Source organism: Muntiacus reevesi, chromosome 2, assembly GCF_963930625.1.
Source record: "Muntiacus reevesi chromosome 2, mMunRee1.1, whole genome shotgun sequence".
NCBI classification, from domain to species: domain Eukaryota; kingdom Metazoa; phylum Chordata; class Mammalia; order Artiodactyla; family Cervidae; genus Muntiacus; species Muntiacus reevesi.
In genome coordinates, this window is record NC_089250.1 from 237,699,688 (window position 1) to 237,713,785 (window position 14,098).

General features: G+C 49.6%; 1 protein-coding gene across 1 annotated transcript in view; it reads left to right on the plus strand.

Annotated features, from left to right (window-relative positions):
* The first annotated feature begins 296 nt into the window (after positions 1–296).
* LOC136158684 (liver carboxylesterase-like) overlaps positions 297–14,098 on the plus strand; it is a 28,130-nt gene continuing 14,328 nt past the window's right edge. The window contains exons 1-6 of the mRNA XM_065920503.1: positions 297–395; positions 2,564–2,768; positions 6,361–6,505; positions 8,836–8,969; positions 11,067–11,220; positions 12,904–13,008. Coding sequence (XP_065776575.1) covers positions 344–395; positions 2,564–2,768; positions 6,361–6,505; positions 8,836–8,969; positions 11,067–11,220; positions 12,904–13,008 — 795 coding nt within the window. The 5' untranslated portion in view covers positions 297–343. The remainder of the gene's footprint in view (positions 396–2,563; positions 2,769–6,360; positions 6,506–8,835; positions 8,970–11,066; positions 11,221–12,903; positions 13,009–14,098) is intronic.

Consider the following 14,098-nt stretch of genomic DNA (forward strand, 5'->3'; position numbering starts at 1 on the left):
TAGCTCACAGTGCACTAAGGTTAGAATCCAGGAACGGAAGAACACTTGTGAAACTAGTGGTTGAACAAGTCAGTGGTTATGTGTAATCAGGGAGTTTAATGCAGGCTCTTTTGAGAAAAGTCAAAGTCTAGGAGGGCGGGGCCTGGACGGGCTTGGCCACTGAAACTTCAGCCCTTGCATCTTAGGGAGCAGGGAGAGCTTTTCTGCTGTCTCCTCATCAGGCTCTTGGGCGGCGGGGGCAGGGCTGGGGAGAGCTGGAGGGGGCGGGAACTGGGCGGACTCATTCATAGGGCCGTCGGTAGGCTCAGAGACCTGAGGAAGCAAAGCTTTCTGTCCTCTCACGATGTGGGTCGTCGCTCTGGTCCTGACCTCCCTCTCCATTTCCACGGCTTGGGGTGAGTCCTCCTGAAGTGCAAATAGCGGGCGGTCTTTGGGAATCCTTGTGGAGGACCAGGCGAGGAGAAGCGTACAGGGCAAAGCAGTGACAGGCCGCCGGGTCCGCAGCTGCCAGGTCCCGCTGTAGCGCGCGCTGTCAGGACTCTGAGGCTCTGCCAACTCCCGGCGGCAACAGGAGATGAAGGGAAGGGTACACACTGGGCAGCCAGCTCACCTATCCTGAGCAGCTGAGGACTTTGGCGAGCTCCGTGTGTTTCCCCCTTGATCATTAGTCCAGTATGGTTAAAAGTGGGTTAGTGGAGTATTAATGTCCACTCTGGAGTCAGCGTGGGTGGGTTCCCAGCCAAGGCAGCATTCAGGAGCTGTGTGTTCTTAGACAAGGGATGTTTCTTTTCCGTGTCTCAGTTTTGCAGGGCTAAAATGGGGGTGAGAACTCTATCTACATCATTGGGCTCTTCTAAGTGTGAAATGGGTTGTTTCTAAAGAGTGTCTGGAATTGGAGAAAGTGAAAAGTCAGTGATTCATAACTAAAAGTGTTGTTTTATCTTACAGTGTGTTAATAGACACTCTGAGGTGTGGTAAAACCCATAGATCAGGAGCGAATTGCCATTTAAGAGATAGTTTGTTTTTCCCCAGTTTCCCAGAGGAGGGGACGTGATACCACCTGGTAGGCTCAAAGGTGAAGCCCCAGGTGTGTGAGGGGCAGAGGAAGAAGGGAGGAATCAGGGACCAATACTTTACCTTGGTTGTGGGGTGGACTGGATAGGGTGAGGGAACTAGCCAATGCCCCCATGCTCTAGGGCTTAGGGACTGCCCACAACAGTTAGGTACTTTGCCCTAGAATGATTAGGGCAGGATGATAGTGGCCATTGTGGAGGCCCTGATAAAGAAGGTGATTGGGGTTCAGCCTCTGGCAGGCTGGAAGGGAAAGTTCATTCCTGTCTCCAGGGATTGGCTAACTCTGGGAGGGGCAGTCCCCCCAGAATCAGCACAGCTCCCGATATCAAAGTATCAGAATACACAGCACAGAATACTTGGTTACTACAAGGGTGCAGCTAGAGCCCTCAGAATGCATCTGTACCATTTTGTAGATGGAAAAACTTGAGACTCAGAGAGGGAAATGTAGATGCCCAATGTGAGCTGGAAAATCACGCTCTGAATTCCATCCCTGTCTCCTGAGTCCAGGCCCAGGGCTCTGACTGTCAGTGATCTGACAGTGCAGTCTACACTGGGCTTAACCCTCTTCCTGGTGCTGTGACACTGTGAGAGGCCTGAATTGAGGGTAAGAGCAGAGTAAGAAGCACATTAGAGCTGAATATCCCCTTTCTGCTGGTTTATCTGGGTAGAGTCAGTCTCTTTCCATCTTTTAAAAATCCATACTGGCTTCCTCCATTTCTTCAGGTACCTCTTTTGTAAAATGGACATATTAATGTTTCCCTAGAGAGGCTTTTGTCATTGGAATGTCTACGTGGCACAGAGAAAGTACTCAATACACAGCATTACGTGTACCTCACGTGGTAACCGCTGCAGTCACCATCGTTGCCTATGCCCCACAGCTCATCACCCACTTTTCCACCTTTGCCAATTGGGCATCTGTCCACTTCTCGTCTCTTGAAGGCTGTCATTGATGTGTCTATAAGACCAGATCAGGGTTATTCTCTCTTCTGGCCACACGCTTTGAGGGCGAGGGTGTCCTTTTGTCTGTATCTAAAGAGGAACAATTGGGGGAATGAGAGGCAGGAAATCATTTCCTGTAGGATGCTTAAACAAACTGCAGCTGTTGAGGATGGACAAGAGAGGACTTGAGAGATGAGCATGAACAGGGGTCACACTAAAGTCACGTGCCTCATGAAGGTGCAGGATGTCCCCAAGCAGCGAGGACCGGCCCTGACGTGGCAACAGTAGGAGATGTATTTGAGCTCAGTGAGAAGGAACTGTCTGCTCCGTGGGAACGGGACAGACAGAATGTGACCCCCAGTCTCCCTCCCTCTGGTGACCCTGTGAGTCAGGAAGGACAGTTAGCTTCACTCTCTCTCAGATAAGAAGCTGAAGCTTTGAAAGTTGAGAGGACATTCAGGATCACATGGCAAAGGTAACAAAGTCCACCCAGAATTCAGTTCAAACCTTCACCACTGACGCATCCTCATTTCCTCTCAATGTCCACCAGGGCTGCCACCCTCACCACCTATTGTGGAGACTGCTCAGGGCAGAGTCCTGGGAAAATATGTCAGCTCGAAAGGATTTGCACAGCCTGTGGCTGTCTTCCTGGGAATTCCTTTTGCCAAGCCTCCTCTTGGATCCTTGAGATTTGCTCCGCCGCAGCCTGCAGAGCCATGGACCTTCGTGAAGAATACCACCTCTCACCCTTCAATGTAAGTCGGGGTGTGGCTTTTGGCATCTTTCAGTGGGGATGTTAGTCTCAAAGGGATGCAGGAAGGAGCCAAGGCAATCTTCTCAGTGGCTCATACTTTGTTCTGGAATCCTCAAGATATTGTAGATCCTTACCAGCATTCCAGAATTCTCACAGCACTGTAGAGCCTTTATTCAACCAATATATCTAGAGCACCTCCTGTGTGTCAGGCGTGTTCTAGTTTCCTGAGATCCATCAGTGAGCCAAAAAATGTTCCCACCCTCATGCAGCTTGCCTTTGTAGCAGAGAAAGACAGATCCAGAGCAATAGGCAAGTTAACATTATATAATATGTAAGAATAGGCTAAGTGCTTTGGAATAAAACAAGCAGTTGAGCAGTGATGGGGGTGGGTCAGAAGTAATGATTCTGTGTATTCTCCTGTCTTGATCTTTGCTATAGCTGGGGAGAGAGGTGGGCCCGGAGGTGTGTGGGTGGGGAGTCTTTGGGGTATTGCCAGTTCCTAACTCCCAGGTGTGACTGCTGCCTGGTAAGGAGGAGAGCAATGGTTGGTGTGTCCTAGTCACTGTGTCCACGTTGGGCAAAGAAGTCAAAACCGTCCCCCAGAACACCTAGGACATCTACATGCCTGGATCTCTGGGGATTTCCAGGATCTGCCCCTTGCCGCTAGTTTCCACCCTCAGGTGAGGTCCAGAACCACCTCACTAACACAACGAATGATGTGTCTGTCACTCTCTTCACTTAGGTAATTCCTAGGGTTTTATGAACACCTTGCAGGATATAGGAAGGCCAAAGATATATTTCTTACTATATCACAGTATCATATCACACAATAAAGATACTTTTTTGTTTTTTTAACATAATTTTAATATTTTATTTCTTAAGTTTTTATTGGCTGTGCTAGGTCTTTGCTGGTGCACGTGGACTTTCCCTAGTGGCAAGGAACAGGGGCTACTCTCCAGTTGAGATGCGATGGCTTCTGTTTGCGGTGGCTTCTCTTGTGAAGCACGGGCTGTAGGGCTCGGACTCAGTCCTTGTGCACCCGGGCTTTGCTGTCCCACGGCATGTGAGAGCGTCCCAGGCCAGGGAGCAAACTGATGTCCCTGCCTTGCAAAGCATACTCTTAACCATTGGACCCCCAGGGAAGCCCGATACAGATACTTTGGATGTCTGCTTTGCTCATTTGTATCATGAACATGGTTATATGTCATTACATGTCACAGCCTGACATTAGATTACATTGGGTATTTAGGTATAGCTTATTTACCCAGTCTCTTATTTGGAACCATTAAGTTCTTCTTGATATTTTTAATAACATCATTAGCACTGTGATGAACATCCTCTAGCCAAACCTTTATGCACATTCGCAGTAATTGGGGCTAAGTTCCAAGAAATGACATTTCTGAGTAAATGAGTATCACCTTTAGTTAAATTTCCTTTTAGAAATGTTCCAACTACACTCTTTCCGTTAATATATGAAAACTTTCATTCACCAGACCCTAGCCAATGCTTGAGATTATTAAAAAATGTTTTGGCTATTGGATAGGCAAAATAATAATAATTATTAGCATCATAATTATTTATATAATTTTAGAGTAACTCTGCATTTATCTCAATACTAGTGATGTTGAACTCTCTTTCCCATTAATTTTTTATTGTCTCCTTTTATGAATACTATATCCCCTTGCCTTGGTGATCTGGGGAAAGCTCCCCTGGATGGAAATCAGAAGGGTCTCTTTGGGGCTCTGACAGTCCCTTGACAGCTATGTCATCCAAGCACCTCAGTACTGGGGGCCGCCATGCCTGCATTCTGGAAATCTGGAAATATGGTTTATAATGTCCTCAGAAACATAAGCAGTGCATAGTCTGACTCTTCCTGGTCATGTGACCTTGGGTGGGTTCTGTAATGTTTCTGTGCCTCAGTTTTCTCAACAGCAAATTGGGAACAATAATAGAACCCATATCATGGGTCTGATCTGAAGAATTTTAAAAATAATTTTATTTATCATTTATTTTTGGTTGTGCTGGGTCTTTGATGCTGTGTGGGCTTTATCTAGTTGCAGACGGCAGGGGCTACTCTCTAGTTGCAGTGAGTGGGCTACTTGTTGCAATGGCTTCTCTTATGGAGCACTGGCTCCAGGGTGCTCAGCTTCAGTAGTTGAGGCTCCCAAGCTCTAGAGCACAGACTTAGTACTTGTGGCTCACAGGTTTAGTTGCCCCATGGCATGTGGGATCTTCCCAGATCAGGGATTGAACCTGTGTCTCCTGCACTGGCACGCAGATTCTTTACCATCGAGCCACCAGGGAAGCCCCTGATCTGAAGATTTTGTGGTCGTTCAGTCCATAAGTTATGTCTGGATCTTTGCAACCCCATGGACTGTAGCCCATCAGGCTCCTCTGTCCTCCACTATCTCCTGGACTCAAATTCATCTCCCTTGAGTCGGTGATGCTATCTAACCATCTCATCCTCTGCCACCCCCCTTTTCCTTTTACCTTCAATATTTCTCAACATCAAGATCTTTTCCAACAAGTTGACTCTTAGTATCACGCGGCCAAAGTATTGGAGTTTCAGCGCCAGCAACAGTTATTCCAATGAATATTCAGGATTGATTTCCTTTAGGATGGACTGGTTGGATCTCCTTGCAGTTCAAGGGACTCTCAAGAGTCTTCTCCAGCACCACAATTCATAAGCATTAATTCTTTAGCCTTCAGCCTTCTTTATGGACCAATTCTCACATCTATACATGACTACTGGAAAAGCCATAGCCTTGACTCTACAGATCTTTATCGGCAAAGTGATGTCTCTGCTTTTTAATATGCTGTCTAGGTTTGTCATAGCTTTCCTTAAAGGAGCAAGCGTCTTTTAAATATTAAGCATTGCCTGTTACCACTGTTGGATCTTTCAGATCCATTATTTGGGCAATGCATAACACTTGAGTTGAGCTGACAGAATCTTAGCATGTCAGTGCTGCAAGACCCTTATAGAAATCATTCCCCTCACTTAGATATGGCAGACTGGGACCCAGAACAGAGAAGGAACTTGCCCAACGTCACCCAGCATGTAAGTGGAGAAGGCAGAACTAGAACCAATTCTCCTAATTTTGCACCACAAATATTTTGCCCTTGGCCTGTTGCATGCCTTAAATGACGGCCAACAGAGTGGCTTCTCACCGTTTTTGGAAGTCTCCTGTGAGCTGAACTCCTGGTTGACCTGTAGAGGAGCTAGAGCACCCTGCACTCGCTATGCATCAGAGAGCCAGCTGCAACCAGGGCGTGCAGGAAATGATCTACTTCCAGGCTCATAAGTAGCATCTTCTTGACACAATGCATTCCGAAGTCTCCTGCAAGGGGGAAGTGCCAGGCCTTCTCATTAGTCCTCTTCCCAGAGACCTTGGTGAGCCCTAGAGCCCCCTATCCTGACTCCGCTCTCCCTACTTCCAGGTAGCCTCCTACCCATTCCAGTGTCTGGAATCTGGTGAGACAGCTCTGTTTACAGGCTTAATTCACCCAGTTCAAGACCTGGTCTCACTACAGGAGACATCTCCTTGGTCATCTCTGATTGAACATCAGGAATTCTCTTTCCTTGTCCCTCCCAGGTGCTCCCAAAGCACAGTGTTAGCGGAAATGTCCTCAGACCTCATTAGCAACGGAATGGAGAGTGTTAAGCCTGAATTTTCTGAAGACTGTCTTTACCTAAATATTTACACCCCTGCTGACTTGACCAAGAGAAGCAAGCTGCCGGTAAGTGGTGGGAATCCCTGGTCAAGGCTGGTGTAGACTTGAAGGGGATGAAGGGAGTGTTAAGGAGGGGCATCTAGGTCAAGGGTCTTCTGGGGCCCCTGGGCTTTCTTTAGCACCACGGCCAAACCTGACATCAGGGAGCGCAGGTTGCCCACACCTGTGTCCCCTCGGCCAGAGGAGGGCCCCTGGGGGAGATGGCTGCACATCTGTAATGCACATTTGATTTTTTCTGACGTCTCTCATGCTAATAGATGGACAAGAAGGATGACTCTTAGTTGCTAGGTTAGGATTCTGATACCCAGAGTAGGTAAAACATAATTTCCACATAAGTTACAGCTGGAAGGAACCGTAGAGAAAAACCAACAAATCAACCCATCCTTTACAGACAGAGAAACTGAGGCCCAGTGAGGGGAAGGCGAGGTCACAGAGTAGGGGTTGGCAGGACTAGAGCGCGGGGCCCCTGGAACAGCCGGGAGCTGTGTGACACAGGCTAGCATGGAGCATGTGTGTGGCCTTTCCCCTCAGCACAGAGACCCTCTCTGACAACTGCCTGTCACTTGGTATCACAGGTTGGGGGGCAGAGTCTGGAGCAACAAGGTTGCACTTTCCTTGGCCAACTATCAAGATTTTCTTGTAGTTAATTTCACTTCCTAATTGTCTTTGACCCAGGCTAGTGATGCAGTGAGTCAGAATTTCCAGAATAAATGGAGCCCAGAGACAGGGCAGCCTTCCAGACTCAGGCTGGAGCGTGGAGCTGGTCTGCTAGAAAAGGAGGGGTCAGTGGGGGTAGAGACAGGGCTGGGCGCACCCAGCCATCTCCCAGGAACACCCCTGGCATGGTGCCCAGATGTGGAGGAGGAGGGTGTCTGAACGTGGGACTAGAAGCTTGAAGAGGTGGGGACAATTGATCACTCATGCATTCATTCATTTGCCTGTGACATACTTAGTGCTCCCACACACGCACTAGAAGTGGGGATGAAGAGAAAAGAGGAACGTAGAACTATGACCACACATCCCTGCCTTTGAGGATGTGCACCGAGCTGGACTGGCTTCTTCAGAAAATCACTGCTGACCAGCCCTTGGCTCAGCCTGGACTCAAGAGATGACTGCAAACTCAGTCCCTCCACCCGGAGGCAGTCAAGGATCAGAGGTGTTGGAGGAGCAGGGGCTCTGGGAGCCCGAGGCTGGAGAACCTCTACTGTGGACACAGACTCTGGAACTGCAGAGTCTGGGTGTAAATACTAGTTCTGCCTTTTACTGCCTGAGAGACCTGGCTCTATTTCCTCAAATCAGGGATAATCACACGTGAGTTTTCAATGATGAATATAAAGATTTATGGCAGTGCCTGGCACAGCACACGAGGCAACTTCCTGATGCATTAGTTAGATTGGAAGGGAAGGAGTTCCTCCTGCCCCATCAGCCAACCTACTGCTCCATGGCCACTGACTGCAGTTTGCTGGGTGGCTCAACGTATGGACTCTGCAGCCAGACTGCTTGGGTTCAAGTCTGCCTCCACTGCCTAGTAGCTGCGTGACCTCAGGGTGGTTAAGTACCCCCGTTTTCCTCTCCATGAAGTGGGATAATAGTAGTCCCTCGTTCATGGATGGGTTATTTTTAAATGCTTAAGTTAATACTTGGCACATAGTTCATACATGAGTTCTTCAAATTTTTTGTTAACAAAATCATTACAATATTACTTTAGCTATTCTCACTTTCTTGCTAGGTGAACTCCTTAAATTGGGGTACATGCATTATAAATGGCCTCAATTTTTACCACAGTCCCTGGCACCTAGTAGGTTTTCAGATCATATACTTCAAATTCATCCTTCTTGTAGGAGGTGGTTTTTAGCCTGGGCTTTGGAGAATGGGTGAGATTTGGGGAGCAGAATGAGGCAGTAGGAAGGTATATTAAGATGAGGTACCACCCAGGGCATAGGCTTCTTGACATGATCATTCATTCACAGGAGAAGTTTAATCACCACACAAAAGGTAACTAAGATGAAGCCAAAACCAGCTTCTAACCAAGGGCTTCTGCATGCTGAGTGTGCTGAGCTGGGTGAGGGGTCCAGGAGTGAGTGTGGTGGGAGTATTGGGGAGGAGACGATGCGTGAGCCTCGGCTATTCCCATGATGGTGTTCTGAGCATAAAGAGCGCTGAGAGCAGGTGGCCATGGGGCAGGGGAGACAGACAGGGGCAGCCAGGGTGCCCTGAGTTGGGAGGTGGCCTGGGCCGCAGCTGGAGAATGCGTAGCTGACCAAACCAGACAGCCTCTGAGGTCTTCCCAAGCTCTGCTTCCTGTAACCTGTGTGGTTGCATCCCCCCCCATCCAGGTGATGGTGTGGATTCATGGAGGAGCTCTGCTGATGGGAGGAGCATCAATCTATGATGGGCTGGTCCTCTCTGCACATGAAAATGTGGTGGTGGTGACCATTCAGTACCGCCTGGGCATCTGGGGCTTCTTCAGGTAAGACACTGGACTCTCCTGGTGGAACATTGTGCCCAGTGTAGGGGTGCTAGGACCCCACTCTGGTCATGCAAGCCATCAAGGGGATCCTTGCTAGGCTCCCTACTATGACATCTGGGTCCTCTCATAACTGGGCTCCACCTACCTTCTCATTCCCAGCCACCCTGGTCCACTTATTCTTGAGTTCTTACACATAAAACACCTAATCTACCTGACAAACTCCTATTATTCCTACAGAGCCCAACCCATTGTTATCTCATCTGAACTACCTATCTCTTTTTCACTGTGCTGCCTTGCATGTTGCTCTGTCTCTAAGATGACAGTTACCAAGCCGCACAGCACTTAGAGGCTCACACATCTTATCTCCTGGGAAGTAAATGTACATCACAAATGTGAAATAGATGACCAGTCCAAGTTCAATGCATGAAGAGGGCACTCAAAGCCAGTGCACTGGGACGACCCAGAGGTATGGGCTGGGGACGGAGCTGGGAGGGGGGCTCAGGACGGGGGAACACATGCACACCCGTGGCTGAATCACGTCAATGGATGGCAGAACCCACCCCAATATTGTAAAATAATTAGGCTCCAATTAAACTAAATAATTTTTCTTTTAAAAAGGAAGGGGCAGATTCATGTGGGAGCTCTGTGAAGCCTTTAGATGAAGGAATGTGTGCCTGGAACTGGGAGGTTGTAAGGAGCATCTGACTCCATGGGTACATCTACTGGGAGGAGCGTTGTACCCACTCGCCCCATTTCCTTCCTGGACTTTGGCACATGCATGAGTGAAGGCTGAGTCTCCCGCGTGGATTCTCCGTGGGCAGGAGCCAGGTCTCCAGCAGGCAGTTACTCAGCTTTTCCTGAATGCACTGGCGCCAGGACCTCTTACCCTGAGATGCTGGGGGGTGCGCCAGGAGAGGGGTGGTCACCTCCCTGCAAAGACCTGTGGGCTGGGAGAGGGTTGTCCCAGGGGAGTCGTGCCCCAGGACGTGTCCCCTCACGGAGGCCCCTCAGCTCTTCCCCCCACAGCCTGTGTCTGCTCCCAGTGACAGTGTAACTGCGTGTCCTTGCCCCACTTCCTCTCCCCTGGCCTCTCCTCCACCACGTGAGTTAGGGTTTCACCCCGACCAGACACCAGACTACTCTGGTCCAGGTCACGTGCCCCAGCATCTCTTAGCCAACCTTGGCAGATCCACACGTGAGCCCTCAGTTCTTCTTGAAAAGCTGGCCTCTCTTGGCTCCTGGCCACCTCCTCCCTCATGGGTGCTCCTTCTCAGCTCCTCCCTGGCCCTCCTCCTCCTGTCTCAGCCTCTGTGTGCATCTTCTTCTCTGTCCCACTGATTCCTTGAGTGACCTCAGGGAGCATTTCCAAGCTTCCTACGTTTAGTCCCATTTCTCCACTGAAGCCCACAAGTACACCGTGAAGTGCCTCCTACCTTCCCCATGGGACGTCTGAGGGCACCTCACTCCTCCACAAACAAACATAACCCTTGACTCCCACTGTCCCTCTCTGCAAACCCTCCTCCTCTCCCCACAACAGGGCCTCCTGCTCAGCTATTGGCAAATACACCCTTCCAGTTACTATGGATAAAAACCCTGTGGTCGCATGAATTCTTCTCTTTTTTTCACTCCCCACATCTAGTCACCAGCAAATCCTCTTGGTTCCACAGTAGCCAGAGTGATCATTTAAGACATAAATGGAATCTTGTCATCTCTGCAATGGCTTCCCATCTTACTTACAATGACGTGGATGTCCTCACCCAGAACCTCAGGACCCTCTGTAGCTGCATGTCCTAGACTCACACTTTTGTTCACTGGGCCCTAGGGACTTTGCACTTGCTGTTTCTTCCACCAGGTATTCCCTTCTTTGGATATTTGCCAAGTCCATGTGCTCATAGGAAATGCTCAATAAATAGATGAAGGATGGATATGTAGAGCCCTATGGCAGAATAGGATGGAAGGAGATGAAGACCCCGTGTCAGGGCTATGGAAGCCCAGTCCTTTCCAGAAGGCTCACCTGGACCCCCAGCTCCATCTCTGGTCCTCAGGGCCCTGCCGGGACATCTCTGCTCCAACCCCACCCTGTTCTCTCACTCACAGCACAGGGGACGAGCACAGCCGCGGGAACTGGGGCCACTTGGACCAGGTGGCCGCGCTGCGCTGGGTCCAGGAGAACATTGCCAACTTTGGAGGGGATCCAGGCTCTGTGACCATCTTTGGAGAGTCAGCAGGAGGGGAAAGTGTCTCCGTTCTTGTAAGTCTTCCTGGCCCTGATGTGGCTGCTGGTGGGACCCCTTGCAGACCAGCCCATCTCCTCCTGGGACCGTTACTTCCAAAACCTGGATTCAAAGCCGACCCAACTCTGTGAGGCATCAGATGGTGGAGAGTTAATGGCCAGACTCCCCTTGGCCTCCGGGAAGCTCAGGGCTCAGCTCAGCCTCCGGGGCCATAGCTGCAGCCACAGCTGCGACAGACACACTCTTCCTGACCTGTGTTGGTTGAGCTGATCCTCTCCTTGTTCGTCATTTTAACGTTAGGGCTCACCTCAGTTCTCTTGAGATGCGGGGTTCCTGTGAATGACTAATCAGAGAGCCGGCCGTGAGGGTGGGCTGGGTGTCCTGGGCTGACCTGAAGCCAGGCCTGCAGTTCAGGGATGAGAACAGGTGGGCCCTGAGGGCTCTGGAGGCTTGTCCGTGCCCAGCAGGGAGGGCAGCAGGCTCTGGGGCTGAGGGCTGGCGCCGGGCTGGGGGGAAGGAGAGGAAGAGGGATGGGGATGGGACAGGGGACAAGGGACACAGACGGGACCTGGGAGTGTGGTGTGGGGCGTGGGAATGAGGGAGACGCCAAGGGAGGCAAAGATGGAAGTCAGGTTAGAAGGGCCTGGGAGCTTGAGAAACACTCCAACTACCTCACTACTGAGCACTCTTACTATATTTTTAAAACATGTGGGATCATACTTGAATATTCAGAGGAAACTTTTTTATATTTTATCAAATGGAGAAAGATGAAAATCGTAGGTAACCCCCCAGGTAAACATTCATCCCCAATCCCGTAGGCCAGTGGTTCCCACCGTGGACAGTTTCGTGTTTCCAGTCTTTTTCCATGCTGCTGTGCTCTTCCGTGCTTGGTCGCTCAGTCGTGTCCAACTCTTTGCAACCCTGTGGACGGTAGCCCACCAGGCTCCTCTGTCCACGGGGATTCTCCAGGCAAGAATACTGGAGTGGGTTGCCATGCCCTCCTCCAGGGGATCTTCCAGACCCAGGGATCGAACCCAGGTCTCCTGCATTGCAGGCAGATTCTTTACCATTTGAGCCCCCAGAACAGCCCTTTTTCCATGAATCACCCTATCTGTCATCTATCTATATCTATGAATTTTTAAACAGAAAAGCTTCCTTTACACTATAGCATATATATTTCCCTAACCATTAGTTGTAATTTCTTATGCTTTGTTTGTATGGTCATTAGTATTTCCTGTAAGAATGAAAAATACCTTATTTACCCAATGTCATGTATTAAAACCTTGTGTTATTTCCACTCTTTACTGTTGTAAATAACATGAACATCTTAGAGATTTTTGCTTGCCTCCAGAGTATTTTCCTTAAAATCAATCCTGAGTAATGGAAATGGGAAATCAGATCTATGTGTTTAAATCGATGCTAGAAATTTCCAGCTGCCTTTCAGATACTTTGACTGTTATGATCAGTGCATGCCTCACTCTGTACGCCTGGTTCCCTCTAACAGAGGTTTTCTTGGAGAGGCTGGACCCTCCGGTCTCTCTAGGGAACAAGGTCAGTCAGGTCAAGCAAGGACCTGTCATGTCCACTGAGCCCCACGGTCTCCATGGGAACAGGCCAGGACAGGGCTATGGATGGGTAGATCTCTTGAAGACCCCACTCCCCGTGAGCATAAACTCCCTTTCTTGCCACTCTCTTCCCAGGTTTTATCTCCCCTGGCCAAGAATCTCTTCCACCGGGCCATCTCGGAGAGTGGCGTTGCCCTCCTTCCTGGCCTGGTCAAGAAGGACTCTAAGGCTGAAGCTAAGGTAGGTCTCACACTGGACTGTCCCTACACCATGCTCTCCTCTGCTGAAGTTGTCAGGGCCCTTTCTTACCACAGGGTCTGGCTGACATCCTCAAAGAATCATAGAAGTGAGGGTGGCTGACCAGGAGGTGTGAGGACACACCCCGGCCCACCTCCCAGTTCTCCTGCTAAGCAAACTGGGGCAGAGAGCAGAAGTACTTGTCACGGTCAGCCGGTGATGAGGGCAGAGCTGGACTCGGGCTCATGACTCTGGACTGCCAGCCCCGGTTCACTTTGCACTGACCATGCATCCCGAAGTGTGCCAGGTGTGGTGAGGGGCTGCACAGTGGGCAACGGCCTGTCATCTGTGTTGCCTACCTCAGTGTCTGAGTCTGCTGAACTCATTGGCCTCATGTGAGCCTGGAGTGAATTTTCCCTGGGGGCTTGTGACTGGGGTAGGTTCCTGGCTCAATCATTCATTTATTCACTCAACAATTAGTTTTGATATAATGTGACATCTGGCAACCTCATGAAGCTTCTAGTATAATTTAGGAGATAGAGTAATTATACAGCTGCAAAATTTATAAAATGTGAACTGTGATGAGCAATAGAGAAGAGGTACCTGATTTCAAAAGAATCCAAAAGGAGCACTTAGTCCAGTGGGTAGAGAGAAGTTATCAAGAAAGGCTTCTGGAAAAAATAATGATCAACAAGTGGAGATGAGAAGGATAAGCAGTAAATTTCTTGGTAAGAAAAGAATATCCAGGAAGAGGGAACAGCCTGAGCACGTATCCTGTGGCAGGAGCAGGTATCTCAAGTGAGAGAGTGAGGAAGGCTGAAGCGGCCAGAGCAGAAAGTGCAGAAAGGACCTGGAAAGAGCTGAGGATGGGGCCGTTGGCCAGGGCCATGCTACATAAGACCTCGTGGGGACTTTGTGTTTATTTGGAGAATGTTAGGAAGACAGGGAAGGGTGAGCAACACGAAAGCCCTGCTGAGGAGTGTGCCTCAGAGAGTCAGTGATGTGGAGTGTTTTGGTCAGGCTGGTTTGGTGGAGGGGTGGGGGCAGCAGCCACAATAAAAGGGAGGAATCTAAGACAATATAGGAATCTAAG